The sequence below is a fragment of the Triticum dicoccoides genome, chromosome 3A (assembly GCF_002162155.2).
Source record: "Triticum dicoccoides isolate Atlit2015 ecotype Zavitan chromosome 3A, WEW_v2.0, whole genome shotgun sequence".
In the NCBI taxonomy this organism is placed as follows: Eukaryota; Viridiplantae; Streptophyta; class Magnoliopsida; order Poales; family Poaceae; genus Triticum; species Triticum dicoccoides.
In genome coordinates, this window is record NC_041384.1 from 706,141,446 (window position 1) to 706,159,626 (window position 18,181).

Consider the following 18,181-nt stretch of genomic DNA (forward strand, 5'->3'; position numbering starts at 1 on the left):
ATTTCAGGGTCATTTAGCTGGAAAAAAATCAGTAAATGCATGAAAGAATTTGCTTGCACATAAAATTTCTTCGCGTTTCAAATGTCAAAATACATAACTAGCTACCCTAACTATTACAGAGGTTCCCTCCTGGGTGTGAAACATAGAAGAAAGTGATGATAGTGAAGCCGATCACATCCCAGATCTTTGGGTGTGAAACTTTTTCTTCGCGTGTGTCCCTTTGCGCCGTAGCCATGGAAAATCTTCATCATTTAACTGGATGCTCGGGTCAATATTCACTGTGAATGGAGCAATTTCATCAAACTTTTCATAATCTCCTGACATGTCTGTCTTGTCATCCACTCCCACGATGTTTCTCTTCCCAGAAAGAACTATGTGCCGCTTTGGCTTATCGTACGATGCATTCGCTTCCTTATCTTTTCTTTTTCTCGGCTTGGTAGACATGTCCTTCACATAGAAAACATGTGCCACATCATTGGCTAGGACGAATGGTTCGTCTGCATACACAAGATTGTTGAGATCCACTATTTTCATTCCGTACTGCGGGTCTTCTGTTACCCCGCCTCGTGTCATATTGACCCATTTGCACCGAAACAAAGGGACCTTCAAACCACGTCGATAGTCAAGTTCCCATATGTCCTGTATATAACCATAATATGTTTCCTTTCCCGTCTTGGTTTCTGCATCAAAGCAGACACCACTGTTTTGGTTGATGCTCTTCTTATGTTGGGCGATCGTGTAAAATGTATTACCATTTATCTCATACCCTTTGAAAGTCATTATATTCAAAGATGGTAACTGGGACAGCAAGTACAGGTCATCTTCAATAGAGGCGTCATGGATGGCACGTGTCTGCAACCAGCTGGCGAAACTCCTGATTTGTTCACGTGTAATCCAGTAATTAGACCGCTCCGAGTGTTTGGAGCGTAGCAAATTCTTGTGTTCATCCATATACGGAGCCACCAAAGCGGAATTTTGTAGAACTGTGTAGTGTGCTTCAGTGAGAGAATGTACGTCCACACATATTATTTGTTCCCCTCCTAGCGTGCCTTTTCCATCCAGTCTGCCCTTATGCCGCGATTCAGGAACAACAATCGGCTTAAGGTCAGGAATAAAGTCAATATAAAACTCAATGACCTCCTCATTTTCATGGCCCTTGGAGATGCTTCCTTCTGGCCTAGCACGATTATGAACATATTTCTTTAAGACTCCCATGAACCTCTCAAAGGGGAACATATTGTGTAGAAATACATGACCCAAAACGTTAATCTCTTCGCATAGGTGAACTAGGACATGCATCATGATGTTGAAGAAGGATGGTGGGAACACCAACTCAAAACTGACAAGACATTACACCAAATCATTCTCTAACCTTGGTATGATTTCTGGATCGATTACCTTCTGAGAGATTGCATTGAGGAATGCATATAGCTTCACAATGGCTAATCGAACGTTTTCCGGTAGAAGCCCCCTCAATGCAACCGGAAGCAGTTGCGTCATAATCACGTGGCAGTCATGAGACTTTAGGTTCTGAAACTTTTTCTCTGCCATGTTTATTATTCCCTTTATATTCGACGAGAAGCCAGCCGGTACCTTAATACTGAGCAGTCATTCAAAGAAGATTTCCTTCTCTTCTTTGGTAAGAGCGTAGTTTGCATGACCCTGATGTATGCCGTCTTTTCTGTGCATACGTTGCTGGTCCTCCCATGCCTCGGGTGTATCTTTTGTCTTCCCATACACGCCCAAGAAGCCAAGCAGGGTCACACAAAGATTCTTCGTCACGTGCATCACGTCGATTGCGGAGCGGACCTCTAGGTCTTTCCAATAGGGAAGGTCCCAAAATATAGATTTCTTTTTCCACATGGGTGCGCGTCCGTCAGCATCATTCGGAACAGGTTGTCCACCAGGACCCTTTCCAAAGACCACCTTCAAATTCTTGACCATATCATGTACATCAGCACCAGTACGGTGGCGAGGCTTCGTCCGGTGATCCGCCTCACCTTTGAAATGCTTGCCTTTCTTTCTTACGGGATGCCTACTCGGAAGAAATCGACGATGTCCCAGGTACACATTCTTCTTACAATTAGCCAAATATATACTGTCGGTATCGTCCAAACAGTGTGTGCATGCGCGGTATCCCTTATTTGTCTGTCCTGAAAGGTTACTGAGAGCAGGCCAATAATTGATGGTCACGAACAACAATGCCTTTAGGTCAAATTCTTCCCCCATGTGCTCATCCCACGCACGTACACATGTTCCATTCCACAGTTGTAAGAGTTCTTCAACTAATGGCCTTAGGTACACATCAATGTTGTTGCCGGGTTTCTTAGGGCCTTGGATGAGCACTGGCATCATAATGAACTTCCGCTTCATGCACAACCAAGGAGGAAGGTTATACAAACATAGAGTCACAGGCCAGGTGCTATGGTTGCTGCTCTGCTCCCCAAAAGGATTAATGCCATCTGCGCTTAGACCAAACCATATGTTCCTTGCGTCATCTGCAAACTCCTTCATGTACTTTTTTCGATTTTTCTCCACTGCGACCCGTCAGCGGGTACTCTCAACTTTCTGTCTTTCTTACGGTCTTCTCTGTGCCATCGCATCGCCTTGACATACTCTTTGTTTTGGAACAAACGTTTCAACCGTGGTATTATAGGAGCATACCACATCACCTTGGCAGGAATCTTCTTCCTGGGGCGCTCGCCCTCGACATCACCAGGGTCATCGCGGCTGATCTTATAGTTTAATGCACCGCATACCAGGCAAGCGTTCAAATCCTCGTACTCACCGCGGTAGAGGATGCAATCATTAGGGCATGCATGTATCTTCTGTACCTCTAACCCTAGAGGGCAGACAGCCTTCTTTGCTTCGTACGTACTCTCGGGCAATTCGTTGTCCTTTGGAAGCATATTCTTTATCATTACCAGCAACTTTCCAAATCCCTTGTCAGATACACCATTCTCTGCCTTCCATTGTAGCAATTCCATTGTGGTGCCCAGCTTTTTCTTGTCACCTATGCAATTCGGGTACAACAATCTTTTGTGATCCTCTAACATGCGCTGCAACTTCTTTTTCTCCAAATCACTTGCGCAGTTTCTCTTTGCATGGGCAATGGCCCGACCTAGATCATCAACGGGCTCATCCGATGCCTCTTCTTCAGCTTCTTCCCGCATTGCTGGCTGAGCTTCTTCCCGCATTACCGGCTCAGCTTCTTCCCTTATTATTGTATCATCGTATTCAGGGAACCCATGGCCAGGATAGCTGTCGTCGTCCTCTTCTTCTTCATTTTCTTCCATCATAACCCCTCTTTCTCCATGCTTGGTCCAAACATTATAGTGGGGCATGAAACCGGACTCAAACAGGTGGACGTGAATGGTTCTTGACGTAGAGTAATTGTGACCATTCTTACAGCCAGCACATGGACAAGGCATAAAACCATCCGTCCGCTTGTTTGCCTCAGCCGCAAGCAGAAAAGTATGCACGCCATTAATGAACTCAGGAGAGTATCGGTCATCGTACATCCATTGCCGGCTCATCTTCAATACACAGCACCGAAAACACCAAATTAATACAATACATAAAGTTCATACATAAACATCATACAACACTTAAATGCAACAAACAAATAAATCTCTAGCTAAAGAATTTAAATGCAACAACAAATGCGATCAAGATCGCAACTAACGTAACAATTGATCCAACAGCATAATGATACCAAGCCTCACTATGAATGGCATATTTTCTAATCTTTCTAATCTTCAAGCGCATTTTCTCCATCTTAATCTTGTGATCATCGACGACATCGGCAACATGCAACTCCAATTCCATCTTCTCCCCCTCAATTCTTTTCAATTTTCCCTTCAAATCCTCGTTTTCTCTTTCAACTAAATTTAACCTCTCGACAATAGGGTCGGTTGGAATTTCCGGTTCAACTACCTCCTACATACAAATATCTATGTCAACTTGATGGGCATAATTTGTCATAAACACGAAATGCAATTAATAGTTTTAAAAGAGAATATACCACATCCGAATCATAACCCGGACAAGGGCCGACGGAGACGGATATCAAAACCATGGCACTATGTATAACAAAAAACGTATGGGTAAGATAATTGTACGAGTAACTATATATCCAAATCACACAAACATCAATTTTTATATAAAACTTCATGAACAAGAGGCTCACCACAAGGTGGTGCCGGCGACGGGACATTTCGGACGATTGACGGTGGTTACGACGGATATTTAGAAGGCACTAAGTAAACCACACCTACATATGCAAACTAAGTGTTATTTTTGACCTCAAATTGCATATAAATCAAATACTAGCACATATATATAATTCATCCCAAATTAATAAACTCAAAAATCAATCACTATATAAAGCATTGCACGAGCTAATCTAGCAATGAGAGATGAAAGGACAAAGTTGCTAACCTTTGTGATCATTTGAATGGATGGGGGCCTTCTAATCTTGACAAATTTTGGGCAAAATGTGTGATGAGCTTGAGAGGAAGAGGCAAAAGAACAAAGAGGAGAGGGGAAAGGGGAAGAACAGAGAGAGCTCGGGTGGACGAAGGGTCTATGTAGGACAACCTTTAGTACCGGTTCTTGATACGACCCGGTACTAAAGGTGCTGGAGGGGCCCCGGACTGACAACATCCTGCCACCACTCACTTTAGTACCGGTTCGTGGCACGAACCGGTGCTAAAGGTTCACCACGAACCGGTACTAATGATGTCCTCCCGCCTAGCCGTTGGAACCGGCACTAATGGACACACACGAACCGGTACTAAAGGTTCACCACGAACCGGTACTAATGATGTCCGCCCATCTAGCCGTTGGAACCGGCACTAATGGACACATTAGTGCCGACTCAAATTCAAATCGGCACTAATGTGCTTCACATTTGACCCTTTTTTTACTAGTGTGTACGGATAAGGGGCGGCCATGGAAGTATGGGAAATCTGCTACTACATAGCTTTTTTTCGATAATCGTCTCCTTCTTTATTCAATCATAGTTGCATCATTTACTCCCTCCGGTCCTTTTTACTCTGCACATTGGATTTTCCGAAAGTCAAACTTTGCTAAGTTTGACCAAATTTATATTAGAAATTATTAGCATCTATAATATCTAATAAATATAATATGAAAATATATTCCAAGATGAATCTAATGATATTGGTGTTGTTATGTGAATGTCTATACTTTTTTATATAAACTTGGTCAAAGTTGGATGAGATTGACTTCGGACAAACCTAATATGCAGAGTAAAAAGGACCGGAGGGAGTACAATAAAGGTACCACGGCCTCTCGGGGCGATTCCATCCAGACACCTGGAGGACAGAACCTAGCTAACTTGCTCTAATACAATGATCAAAGATAACATGATTGAAATCTAATGTCATATAAGCAATCGTCAAAGATGGCTCCAGCAATATAGAACTCAAGCTACCATCTTGCAAGGATGCAACGACCTCTGCAATGTCAGACATAACCTCTATCTTGCTGCAGCCTACAATTCGTGCTAGGTTTAAACCAAATCTGACCGCTATTGCCTCTACTGAAAAGGAATCAAAACAAAAATGCACTTTTTCATTTGCCTCAGGTATGAACTTGCCGTTGTGGTCTCGGATTATAGCACCAACTGTCCCATCTAGCAAATCAGGGTCGAACCCGGCCACAACATTTAGCTTCATATATCATGTTTGGGGTTTCACCCATGTAGCAGTTCGAGCCTTTGCCTTTGGCTTGCATGCAATAATGAAATTTGCCAGCAATCCTCTTACTGCTAGGTTGATTCTCAATGAGTCAGCTTCCTTCGTTCAAACAATACGTACCAAGCTGTTGTAGCTATTGTTTCTCTCAAATTAGGAAACCATGATCCAGTAAACAAAGTAAATGCTCCAACACTATTTCTCCTGCTTGGTCGACCTGGCAGGCCCTTTTTATGACATCATAAATCCCAAGAAGCTTCCAAACTGCATTCAAACAGAAGATGCCTCATGTTGCCGGCTGGACAGTGAGGCTGCACCTTCATGTGTTTCACCGCCAGGATAGCTCGACATGGTATAGCACTATGCAATGCTCTCCAAATGAAAATCTTGATCTTGGCCGGGCATAACAAACTCCATACGGAATCCCAAGTGTCAGTAGGTGTAGACGTTCCTGAATTCGACTGCAACTTGCGGCTATACTAAAACTCCCACTCCTCATGGTAAGCAGACCATACCGAAAAAGTATCAGTCCTTGAAGGGCTCCAGCAACAAAGTATGTCATTTCATGTAGAGGAAGTGGGATGGCTAGGATCCTGCAAGTATCAACTGGCCAAAAAGTTTGGTTCACCATTTGTTCATCACAATCTCCAGATTAAGATCACAAACACACGTAAGGAGGTTGTTTCCTCAGACTGTGAACACCTTCCTAGAGGAGGACTATGGAATCCACAGGTCCTCCCAAATATTAGCACTCTCACCATCGCCAGTTCTCCATATATATAACCTCACCTCAACGTCTCCACTCTGCCATAATGCTTCGCCATGTGTACAATGCTTTCTTTTTCGAAGAAGCACTCATGAGATCTCCATCACAAAAATATTTTGCTTTGAGTATAACACAACACATAAAGACTTAGGGTTTTCAATCAGCCACCACGCCTGTTTAGCCAACAATGCGATATTAAAGCAATGAATATCTTTGAAGCCCATGCCAACATTCTTTTTGGGTATGCACATCTTCCACCATGCATACTAGTGCATCTTTTTATGTGTTGCATCATCACCCCACCAAATGCAATACATCGTGTCTTTGATTCCTTTGCAAATCAATTTTTAAAAAATGAAAACCGACATCGCATAAGTTGGTATAGCTTGTGCAACAAATTTGAAGAGAATCTCCTTAGCTCCACACGATAGACACTTTTCCTTCCACCCCATTATCCTTTGGATGACATGATCAGTCAAATACTGAAAGTTCTCACTTTATCGAGACTAAGGTTCCTAGAAACACCCAAATACTTATCACTCAATGCCTCAGTCATTATTCTAAGAGAGGAACAAATCTCAACTTTCATATTAACCTCTTTGCTTGGACTAAAAAATATGCTTGACTTATCAACACTGACAAGTTGTCCTGACGCTGCTTGATAAAGATCCAGGATGGACGTCAAACAGATAGAAGTTGTCACATCCGCCTTCATTAATATCAGTAAATCATCATCAGACAAACGATTAGTAACTACAGGTGCATCTCAACAAACCTCTACTAGGTAGACATTTTTAGTTTAATCGTGTACAAATGAGGTATATGTGGCCAAAGAAGTGCAATGCAGTAGGTGCACATGTACCGTAGCGCGGTTTTTTCTTCTGGAATGGTCTTTTACCTGTTTCGGGAACTTTCTAGAAGGTTCCTCAACCATTTTTTTTGTTTCTTCAAGTTTTTAATTTTAATTTTTATTTTCTATTCCCATTTTCTTTTATAAGATTCACAATTTTCAATTTTGTTCAAAATCTTCAAAAATTGTTCAGATTTACAAAATTTGTTTGCTCTCTCAAAACAATGTTTGGAATTTCCAATTTTGCTACCTTTTCTAAAAATGTTTGGAATTTCCAAAAAATACAATTTTGAAAATACCATTAAAGAAATTAAGAATTTATTCTATTTGCAAAATTTCAAAAACTGATCAGGATTTTAAAATTGTTCACAATTTGAAAAAATATCATATTTTCAAGATTTTTCACAGTTTCAAAAAATGATCACATTTTCCTAGAAAAATTTGAAATTTGCAAAAAAAAGATTGTTGACAATTTCAAAAAATTCTCGTAGTTTTGAAATTTGTTTGCTTTAGAAAATAAAAAATCAAAATTTATTAGCTTGGTTCAAAAACTGTTTGGATTGGAAGCATCATTTGCCTTTAAAAAATTGTTCATAATTTCCCAAAAAAGCTCAAAAAGTGTTCAGATTTGGCGTTACAGTTAGTTCTTAAATGATTGTGCTCCTAATTCTTTACTTCCAATCCTCAGGTCCACTGGCTAGCGACCGTCCTTCATTTGCCAGAGGTTTCGAGTTTGATTCCTAGTGAGGACAATGCTCTTTCTGTGATATTTTTGTTGTGCTACAGTACCAGGAGGGTAAATTCACATGCACAACAAATGGGCTGGCCCAGTTGGGGTTCCATGTGTGCGTCGCAAGCCTATTTGGCGCATTTGCGCCAAATAAGAGCTCCTGGAGAAGCACTGTGCAGACGTGCGGTGTTCTTGGGAGGTCGAGCTGCTCGACTTATGAGCTGCCAGCCCGCTATGGGAAAATCTTTTATGTGTTCCAAACCTACCATATCTATCCGTCCATCCAAGGTTCTCTAGATTCACATGATTGTAGAAAACATGAATAGAAAAAAGAAAAGATTGGAATGTTATTCCCATGCTCATCCAACTTGGTGTTGAATCTCTTAAACCAACAATTAACTTCTCTAGGTCGATGGTACATGCATCAAATCTTCGTTGTTGGCACCTCCTGGCAACGCCCGATGACTTCCTATCTACAACCAATACGAGAGAATCAAGGTTTGCAGGTGGTTTCAGTACATGGACCGCCGGCGGCTCACTATTCTACCTCAAAGCCTGTCTCGCTAATACTCAATCCAGTGGAGGCGGTTGTAGAAACTGCCTCCAATACTCTCGGTAGCACAGACGGGTTCCATATTTGTATCCACCTCCAACGTCGTCGATGACATAGGCAGTTTCGTATGAATAACCACCTCCACTTTGTATCTCAAGGGTATAAAGATTCCCTTTTAGCTATCCATCTTTTCTATTGATAGTTCAGACAAGATTGAATGTAAACATACAAAATGGCACAGCTCAATTTCATCCTTGTTAACGAGTCATGCGAATGAAATTGAACTAAACACTGGCATACATCATTGATTTGCACATAGCTTTGTATCTCATAAGAAACATCAGTAATGAATGTTTCAAGATGATTTCGAAGGACAAAAGAAATCTCATATGTGCACAAGTCATCATCATACAACTTAGCAAGCTCAACAAGTTTTTCTTCACCATAATTAGCAAATAAGTTCCTTGTATCATGACAAGAAATCCATCTTAACAATTGAGTAGACCTTTCAGTAATGCGGTTATTTAACTCTGTATTAATTTGGTCATGCACAACATTGAACAATTTGTATCTGAAGTAGTGATAATAAGTTATCATTTGACCACCATGCCCCCTTGAACGACCTCAAGCAGATATCATATCGTCCATGTCAGGCAATATAATGTTATGTTTAACACAAAAGACATTTGTCTCTTCCAAGAGTTGATCCCAACCATTTTCTCTGATATCTTGAAGTTTCTCCAATGTGACACCAATCAAACTCACTTCAAGAACAATGTTTTGATATTTCCTTCGCAAACATTGTGACAACTCATTAGTCTTACCCAATAGATTGATCATAAGATGCAACATGAAAACAAATTCAAAGCTTTCCATTTGAGAAATCAAGCGACCTACTGTGCTTCTTTGTGTTAAATTTTCTGCAACATCGTGAATGTTCTCTAACACTTGCAAAATAGATTTCCACATGGCTAGAAATCGACACAAAGTTTTATGATGTGTTCCCCATTGTGCATCCCTAGGTTGTACGAGGCTCATTGCATGGTTTTTCCCTCTTCCTGAAAATATTTCCCCACACTCCAATTGGCTTTCAATATTGGCATGTGTTGTTAGGCTAGTTCATCATGTCTCTTACCACAAGCATTGACGGTGTTGACAATAAAAATTAAGTGGTTAAAGAAACCCATTACAGATGAACAACACTTGCAACAGCAATAACCATAAACTGCAACTGATGGGCAAAGCAGTGGATATAAAATTCATAAGGATTTTCATCCTATATCAACTTTTTAAACCCACAAAATTGCCCTCTCGTGTTAGAAGATCCATATTACTCTTGCCCTCTCAATTTAGACATAGATAAGTCAAGTCAAGAAACATACCATCCAACTAAGCACAAGCAACCGACATATACCCATGGCTGTTGACATACCTACATGAGACAAAGAGGCACAAGTAACCAACAATTAGGTGTTATTGTTAGTAATGAACAGAACAACAATTAACATAACAAATACTAAGCTACTATCCTTAAAACCATAGCCATTTGCTCTTTTATATATGCATGTCTGAACTCATCAACAAGTAAAGAAAAATCCATATCTCCAATATCAGCAATAATGGATTTGGTAGTCCCTTCTGCATAAGCTTGACACAACTGAAATTGTATCTCATGTGAAGTCATCAAATGGTTCCCGCCCGCACTATCAAGTAGTGTCCTAGCAATTGGACCCTTATTCTTGTATAAACTCATCATCTCCAAAAGCACCCCCCCCCTATTATTTGAGATTGAACTCTCATCGTGATGACATAAAGCTTTTTAGTCTTGATACCACACTCCAAAAGATATCTGATAATACCCAAAGTAATGATAAGATGAGCTTTTTAGTCTTCTTTCACTCTTTTTGGCACCACACTCCATCAAATGTGCCACACATTGCCTTTGATTTTTGAAAGCCTCGTAATGTGCTCTAGCTTTATTGTGAGCACTAACATATTTACCAACATGTGTATCCAGAACACTAGGTCAATCCTTCCAATTTCTAAATCCTACCCTTGTGAATGCATCAATGCTAAAATTTTTTTGCTCTTAGTGCTTAAAAAGAAAGCAATAGAAACAAAAGGTTGCTTCTTTATCAACACTATATTCCAGCCAATCACCATGCTTCTTGAACCAATTTGCATGAAAGTTCTTTTTTCAAGAATTTCTTGGGGTGTTTTTTTATATTTATGATTAGTTAGTTGGCATGGACCCACATTTATATAAATCCATCTAGCAGCATCTCTAATGTATGGAACTAAACTTCCAATAGGTCTCCTAAGACCAGGATCAGGTTCAGTAACACCGAATTGAGCACAGGCATCAGTAAAGATACCATGATTTTTACTAGCTCGAGTTGACATTGCAGGCGGGTTGCTTGAGGTCGAAGGCCGTGGTCCCATTTCTATGGTTATTTTCTGGGTGGTGTTGATCCGGTCCCCTTGGCCTCTTGATTCCCTCCATGGCAAATGATAGGTGTAGACACCCCCGTTGCAGACACCAGTGAAAAACAATACTCTATCTCCATCTTCTTTTTGTACAACACAAAATAAAATTATCAATTACTACATATGTCCTATTTATTGCCCCCTTCTTATTTTGTATCAAATTTTGACCATAGATTTAAGTAACAAAATGTTAATGCATGTCACGAAGAATTAAATTGTTTAATTATTGAAAATCCTGGTCAAAATATGACGCTAAATATAAAGGGGACTAATAAACCAGGACGGAGATAGTAGATCAATCTAAGTTCAACAATACCCTAGATATATGACTACACACACACACACACACTATTTATGATACTACCACTACAAATGTTATACAAATGGAATATATATTTTTTGTGTGGGCATCTGGCTTCACAGAGTATTTTGGTTCGCGGGAAAAGGAGTGGAAAAAACTAGTTAGATAGACGCACGGAAATTCGAAATCGAGGCAACACGACCACAGCATTTGAACTTGCAACACCAGGTTAGGCGGACATCGTAAAATTGAATTGGCCGCACGAGAGCCCCCTTCCGGTGAGCTGCGAGGTGAATCCGAGAGTCTGCTTCTCCTCGTCGAACACCAGCAGGTTCTGCTGCATCTGGAACCCTCCGAGTACCACCGCCGGCCGCGCAAGGCCGCCATACTCGGACTTGTCCCCCGTCTTCATCTCGACGAAAGCGAAGCACGCTGTGGCGCGGTTCACCTGTGCCATGGAGTTGATGCCGAACACCGTCCAGTTCCTGCCCCCTTCCAGCATCAGATCGACCGTTGGCACGAAGTAGCCGAACCGCGTCGGCGAAAGCCTGGACGAGTTGTAGCACAGCTCGAACGGCGCCGCAGCCGGGGAGGGGACCCTCCCACCCTGGCGTTCTATCGCCTGGTCGAACGCGTTGATGAGCGGACGATACACGTCCCGGCGCAGCTCCGCGTAGGGGATCGTCGTGGAAAGGCCGATGGTGAGCGGTGCGTACTGGCCCACCGGCACCTGCGCTCCGTCCACGGCGATGCCCTTGCTCGCCGAGATGTAGTAGCCGGGGGATTCCTTGTGCTTGCGAAGGGGGGTCTCGCCGACCAGCATCTCCGTCAGTGGCCGCCCATTCGCCGCGATGAGCGGGCCACCGCCGAAGATGGCGACGCCGTTTCCTGGGCCGCTTGGGAGGCAAAGCGCGAACGAGTTAGCGACGCCTTGCGTGCGCGCGACCTGAGCGGGGAACGAGAGGCCCGAGCGCGCGAGCCCCGCGACTCCGACGGCCCCCGCCGGCAGCCCCGCTAACAGGGAGTCCGGCGCGCAGGACGTCACGGCGGTGAACGACACCGGGCCCAACGGGTTCCTGCCGTCGGTGGCGTTGGCGGAGAGCACCACGCGGGTCATGTCCCCCGACGCAGTGTCGCCGGAGACGGGGTTGTGCGGGTGCGTGGTGCATTTGCAGCGGTAGGGGTTGCCGGGGTCGGGCATGCCGTAGCCGGTATGCTGGCAGTTGGGCGGGTGGAAGCGGTGCGCGCGCATGCAGTCGATGCTGTTGCACTCGAGCGTGTCGTGGGAGGTGGCGTCGTCGCAGGTGGACCAGACGATGGGGCCGGAGAGGTCGACGACCAGCGGGCTGCCGGACTTGACGGGGATGGTGTAGAGGGAGGTGGCCGCGTCCCTTGTGACGGCCGTCACCAGCGGCCTGCCACCGCCGTCGCCCGCCACCGTGCACGCCAGGACAGAGACAGAGAGCGAGACGGCGACGAGGATGAGGTCTTCTGTTTGCCACATTTTGGAATTTGGACAGGCCAGTGCTGTGCTGTGGTTGATCGAGGTGCCATTGGTAGCTCGTTATATACCGCGCACAGAGAACGGAGACTAGATCGATAGTGTGTACGTGAGAGATGATGATGTTTGCTGGTTTTCTAAGTTTTTTCGCGCGAAGTCGAAGTGTAGAGAGTAGAGTAGACCCGATGAGCGTGCCGGGATTCTCGTCGATGCATGGCCGCTTCACGACGCAGCCATGAGCGGGAGCGATGAGTCCACGATGATATGCAATAGATTATTGATTCGGGTGGCGTACATAGCGGATCTAGCTAGCTGATGGTGTGGCACTCAATTCCATCGTGATAATTATGGTCAAAGGGTCGATCAAACTATAGAAGAAATTCTCCTTAGATCCAGATCTCTCCGGCCAGCAACCAACAGAAGCTCTTGCACGTGGTTTCATGTGGAATTCGCGTTCATGTCCATGCTCTCACGGAGACTACACTCTGCGGTGTTCTCGGGCCAGCATTATTTTTGTCAGCAGCCTACCTGCAGCCAGCAGACAAACTGCCATGTCAACGACTCCAGCTACGCACCTAAAAGCCAGGTGAACCAACCAGGGCGAAGACCGCGTCATCACAAGGCCAGCTCGAATCAAGCACACCAACCGGAGGTTCATGGGCCCGGAGTGGACCAACGCTACTTAAGCAAGGAGGGGCGAGAGAAACGACATCCGGGCTTAGATCACGGCAACGGCATCGGCACGGCACCTACTTTCCCCTTCCTTTCTTCTATATCAATCTGTAACTGAAACAGAGAGAACAAAGTGTATCTTCCGTGAGAAATACAGATAGTGGGATTCGGTACTTAACATCGTGGTATCAGATAGCCATCCACCACCCTTCCGCCACCGCCGTCGCTGCCGCCGCCAGTCGCCGCGCTAGAAACTCGCCGCCAGAAGCAAGTGTGTGACACCCTCATCCCCACCATGGATCCAGCGTTGAAGGCGTACCTCGACAAGATGAACGACGACGCTGTCACCCGCACCAACAAGCAGGAGATGACAACAAGGCCATCCTCAAGGCCGTGGCGACGCAGACCGCCCGGATCGACGCCCTCGTCACCTGGAAGCCGGAGATGGAGGCGCGATTCGCGCAACTGGAGCTCTTCGTCGCGGCGCTCCAAGCAGCGTCGTCCTCGACCGCTCCATCCACCGGATCCCCGCCCCCTGCGACCCCTTCCCTGGTCGTGCGCGAGATCCATGGGCAACCAGGCCACGGCGCACCACTACAACCCGGGGGACCCCCGATGGTGACCCTCGAGTCACCGGCGGCTTCCCCGGTCACGGGTATGGCCATGATTCCATCCTCCAATTCCTCCCCCTTGTCGTCACAAGTACTCGCGGGCATGGGCCAAGCACCTCCACTGATGGCGTTTCCCACTTTTGCTGGTGAAAATCCACAGTTATGGAAAACGCTCGCCGAGCAGTATTTCCAGATGTTCACAGTCCAAGAATCCTACTGGGTCCCTATGGCGACCTTGAACTTTTCCGGCCATGCCGCGATTTGGCTGCAATCAGTGCAACGCAAAATCGCCGGGCTCAATTGGGAGTCGTTTACATCTTTATTGTGCACTCGGTTTGGTCGGGATAAGCACCCGCTTTTGATCCGACAGTTTTATGCTATTCGTCAGACAAATTCCATAGCAGAATTTCTTGAGTGATTTGAAACATTGATGAATCATATGATCTCGTATTCTGAACTGACTCATCCGTATTTCTTCCTCACACGTTTCATCGAGGGGCTGCGTGCGGATATTCGTGTTGTGGTGCATATTCAGAGGCCGCCAGACTTGGACACGGCATGCTCCTTGGCACTGTTGCAAGAAGAAGTTGCAGATGGATAAGCTGCCATGCGAGCCACGTCTAATCGAATGCCAATTTCGCGCAGTGTGTCTACCAGTACAGCCACAACAGCCTTTGCATTCCCACGACCCATGGCTCCTGTTGTGACAGCTGAGGACCGAAGAGGAACAGATGCAGCAAGGCCGCCTTCAGATAGCAGTAAGATTGCATCCCTCCGTAACTTCAGAAGAGCACGTGGATTGTGCTTCAAATGCGGAGAAAGATGGGTCAAAGACCACACATGCCCCACCATAGTTCAGATGCACATCGTTGAGGAACTGCTCGAGTTAATTAGCCCTGACGAAGAGAGTCTTGGTGACAAACATGCCGAACCTGCAGAGACAGAGGACGACAATTTGTGTGTGTTGTGTATCCATGCAGTAGCTGGCTTAGAAGGCCCCGGCGTTATGCAGTTACATGCTTGGCTACAGGGACGGGAGGTTCTTCTGTTGGTGGATTCCGGGAGCACGTCCTCATTTGTGGATCAACGTCTAGCTGCTCGACTGAACGGGGCGTTGCCGTTGTCCAAGCCTTGCAAGGTTAAGGTAGTTGACGGTGCTCTACTACTCTGCAACACTGTCATTCCTCAGTGTCAGTGGACATGTCAAGGACAGGAATTCATCACTGATTTCAAGATCATTTCATTGGGAGCGTATGATGCCATCTTGGTCATGGACTGGCTCAAGAAACACAGCCCGATGTACATTGATTGGGAGGCACACCATATGTCAGTAACCACCAGTACAGGAGCTGTGGAACTTCAAGCTATAGCAAAGGGTTCCCACCAGTGCTCTGCAATTTCATCTCAAGAGCTTCTGAATGCTTGCAAACAAGGGTCTGTAGCTTATGTGGTCCATCTGAACACTGTAGCACAGCAAGCCGTTGCCGACACTTCAATACCAACTGAAATTTTGCGGGTACTGGAGCAATACACAGACGTGTTTGAAGAGCCCCGGGGCCTACCTCCTCGCTGAGAGTGCGATCACAGAATACCGTTAATGGAAGGTACTCAACCTGTGAACTTGCGACCATATCGCCACAAACCTGAGATGAAAACAGAAATTGAGAGGCAGGTTAAAGAGCTATTGGATGCTAGCGTTATTCAAAAAAGCAATAGCCCTTTCTACTCACCTGCTCTGTTAGTGAAGAAGAAGGATGGCACATGGCGATTGTGTGTGGATTACCATCACCTCAATGATATGACTATAGTGAACAAATACCCAGTCCCGATCATCGACGAACTGTTGGATGAGTTGGTGGGGGCAAGATGGTTTTCCAAGCTTGATTTGCGTGTGGGATATCATCAAATCCGAATGGCAGAGGGCGAGGAGTATAAAACCGCATTCACTACTCACTCGGGGCACTGGGAATGGCTAGTGATGGCATTTGGAGTGGCCGATGGCCCAGCTGCCTTTAATGGGGCCATGACCACTACTTTGCAACCACTGATCAGAATTTGTGTGCTCGTGTTCTTCGACGATATTCTGGTTTTCAGCAAAACTCTGAAGGAGCATGTTGAACATGTTCGCCAGGTTCTGTAGTTGCTGCGAGCGGATCAATGGCGTGTCAAGCAATCCAAATGTGCATTTGGACAACAACAAATAGCATATCTGGGCCATGTGATTAACACATCCGACGTCTCCACTGACCCTAGCAAGATTGATGCAATCAAGAACTGGCCGAAACCTCTGAATGTGAAGGAAGTACGCAACATCTTGGGACTAGCAGGGTATTACCGCAAGTTCGTCAAGCATTTCAGGATCATCGCCCGACCACTATTCAATCTACTCAAGAAGGGGCACCCGTTTGTCTGGACTGATGATACACAAAAAGCATTTGACTTACTCAAGCACGGCCTAGTGTCAGCTCCAGTGTTGCAACTTCCTGATTTCTCCAAGACCTTTGTGATTGACATGGATGCATGCGATTACGGAGTGGGCGCAGTTCTGCAACAAGGGGGCCATCCTATTGCATACATGAGTAAACCACTGGGTCCCAAGCACCGTGGCCTGTCCACCTACAAAAAAGAATGCATCGCTATCCTGATGGTCGTTGAACAGTGGCGCCCATATTTGCACTCTGACGAGTTCCTTATCAGAACTGACCAATGCAGTCTAGTTCACCTTGATGATCAACGGTTATCGACTGTTTGGCAACAGAAGGCCTTTACCAAGCTATTAGGGCTGCGTTACAAGATTTGCTACAGGCAAGGGACAACTAACAGTGCGGCTGACGCTCTTTCTCGCCGCGTGCATATGACAGAACAAGTATCAGGAGTTTCTGTCTGTCAACCAACCTGTATTGAGGATATTCGCGCTAGTTACGACAGCAATGAGAAAGTTCAGAAGATACGAGAGCAGCTGTGCCAACGTCCTGATCCTAAGGGACGTTTCACTTGGTCCGGGGATCTGCTATATTTTCGCAACAGATTGTGGCTAGGGGGCTCGAGCGCGCTATAGCAGCACGTGCTCAAAGCATTCCATGACAATACAATAGGACGACACTCCGGATTTCCAGTGACCTACCGTCGCCTCCGGCGTTTGTTTGCCTGGCCAAAGATGAAAGATTGTATCAAAAACTATGTGCAGATGATACGTCTCCGTCGTATCTATAATTTTTGATTGTTCCATGCCAATATTCTATAACTTTCATATACTTTTGGCAACTTTTTATACTATTTTTGGGACTAACATATTGATCCAGTGCCCAGTGCCAGTTCCTGTTTGTTTCATGTTTTTTGTTTCGCAGAAAATCCTTATCAAACCGAGTCCAAACGGAATAAAAACGGATGGGGACTTTTTTGGAATATATGTGAATTTTGGGAAGTGAAATCAACGCGAGACGATGCTCGAGGGGCCCACGAGGCAGGGGGTGTCGTGGTTCTAAGTCTGACAGTAGAATAGGGGGTAGGGATGTAGAGGCAAGATCTTAGCTATGGAGGAGTTGTACACGCGAGTTTTACGAGTTCAGGCCCTTCTCAGAGGAAGTAACAACCCTACGTCTCGGAGCCCGGAGGCGGTCGACTGGATTATATGCGTGTGTGTTACAAGGGGTGCGAACCCTTGTCCCTGAGGTGGGGGTGGCTTATATAGAGTTCGCCAGACCCCTCTCGGCCTCGGTTACAAAGGGTTTAAGGTACATAAAGATGGAGACATTACTAGTAACGCCTGTATTTAGGTGCTATAAATGACAATTAAGCCTACAAGTAAATGCTCGACCGTTATTCGTGTAGAGTGACTTTAGCTCTTCTGCCCGTCGAGTGGCTTTTGCGATGGTCGAGTGACATTGATTCTTCCGAGTGGAACGTCTATGGTCGAGTGGATGATGGTACTCTTTGAATGATCCTAGCTTTAGGGTGCTTTCCTAGGGGAGGATGTCTAGGTCAGGTCCA

At 45.2% G+C, this 18,181-nt stretch overlaps 1 protein-coding gene across 1 annotated transcript; it reads right to left on the minus strand.

Moving 5' to 3' along the window:
* Positions 1 to 11,594: 11,594 nt before the first annotated feature.
* Positions 11,595 to 12,917, minus strand: LOC119273371 (chitinase CLP-like). The gene has a single exon (XM_037554549.1). It carries the CDS (start codon positions 12,909 to 12,911, stop codon positions 11,637 to 11,639), a length of 1,275 nt encoding a protein of 424 aa, XP_037410446.1. The 5' UTR covers positions 12,912 to 12,917; the 3' UTR covers positions 11,595 to 11,636.
* Positions 12,918 to 18,181: the final 5,264 nt, after the last annotated feature.

Coding starts and splice junctions, on each gene's coding strand:
- LOC119273371 (XM_037554549.1), bottom strand. CDS start 12,911: ATGTGGCAAACAGAAGACCTCATCCTCGTCGCCGTCTCGCTCTCTGTC.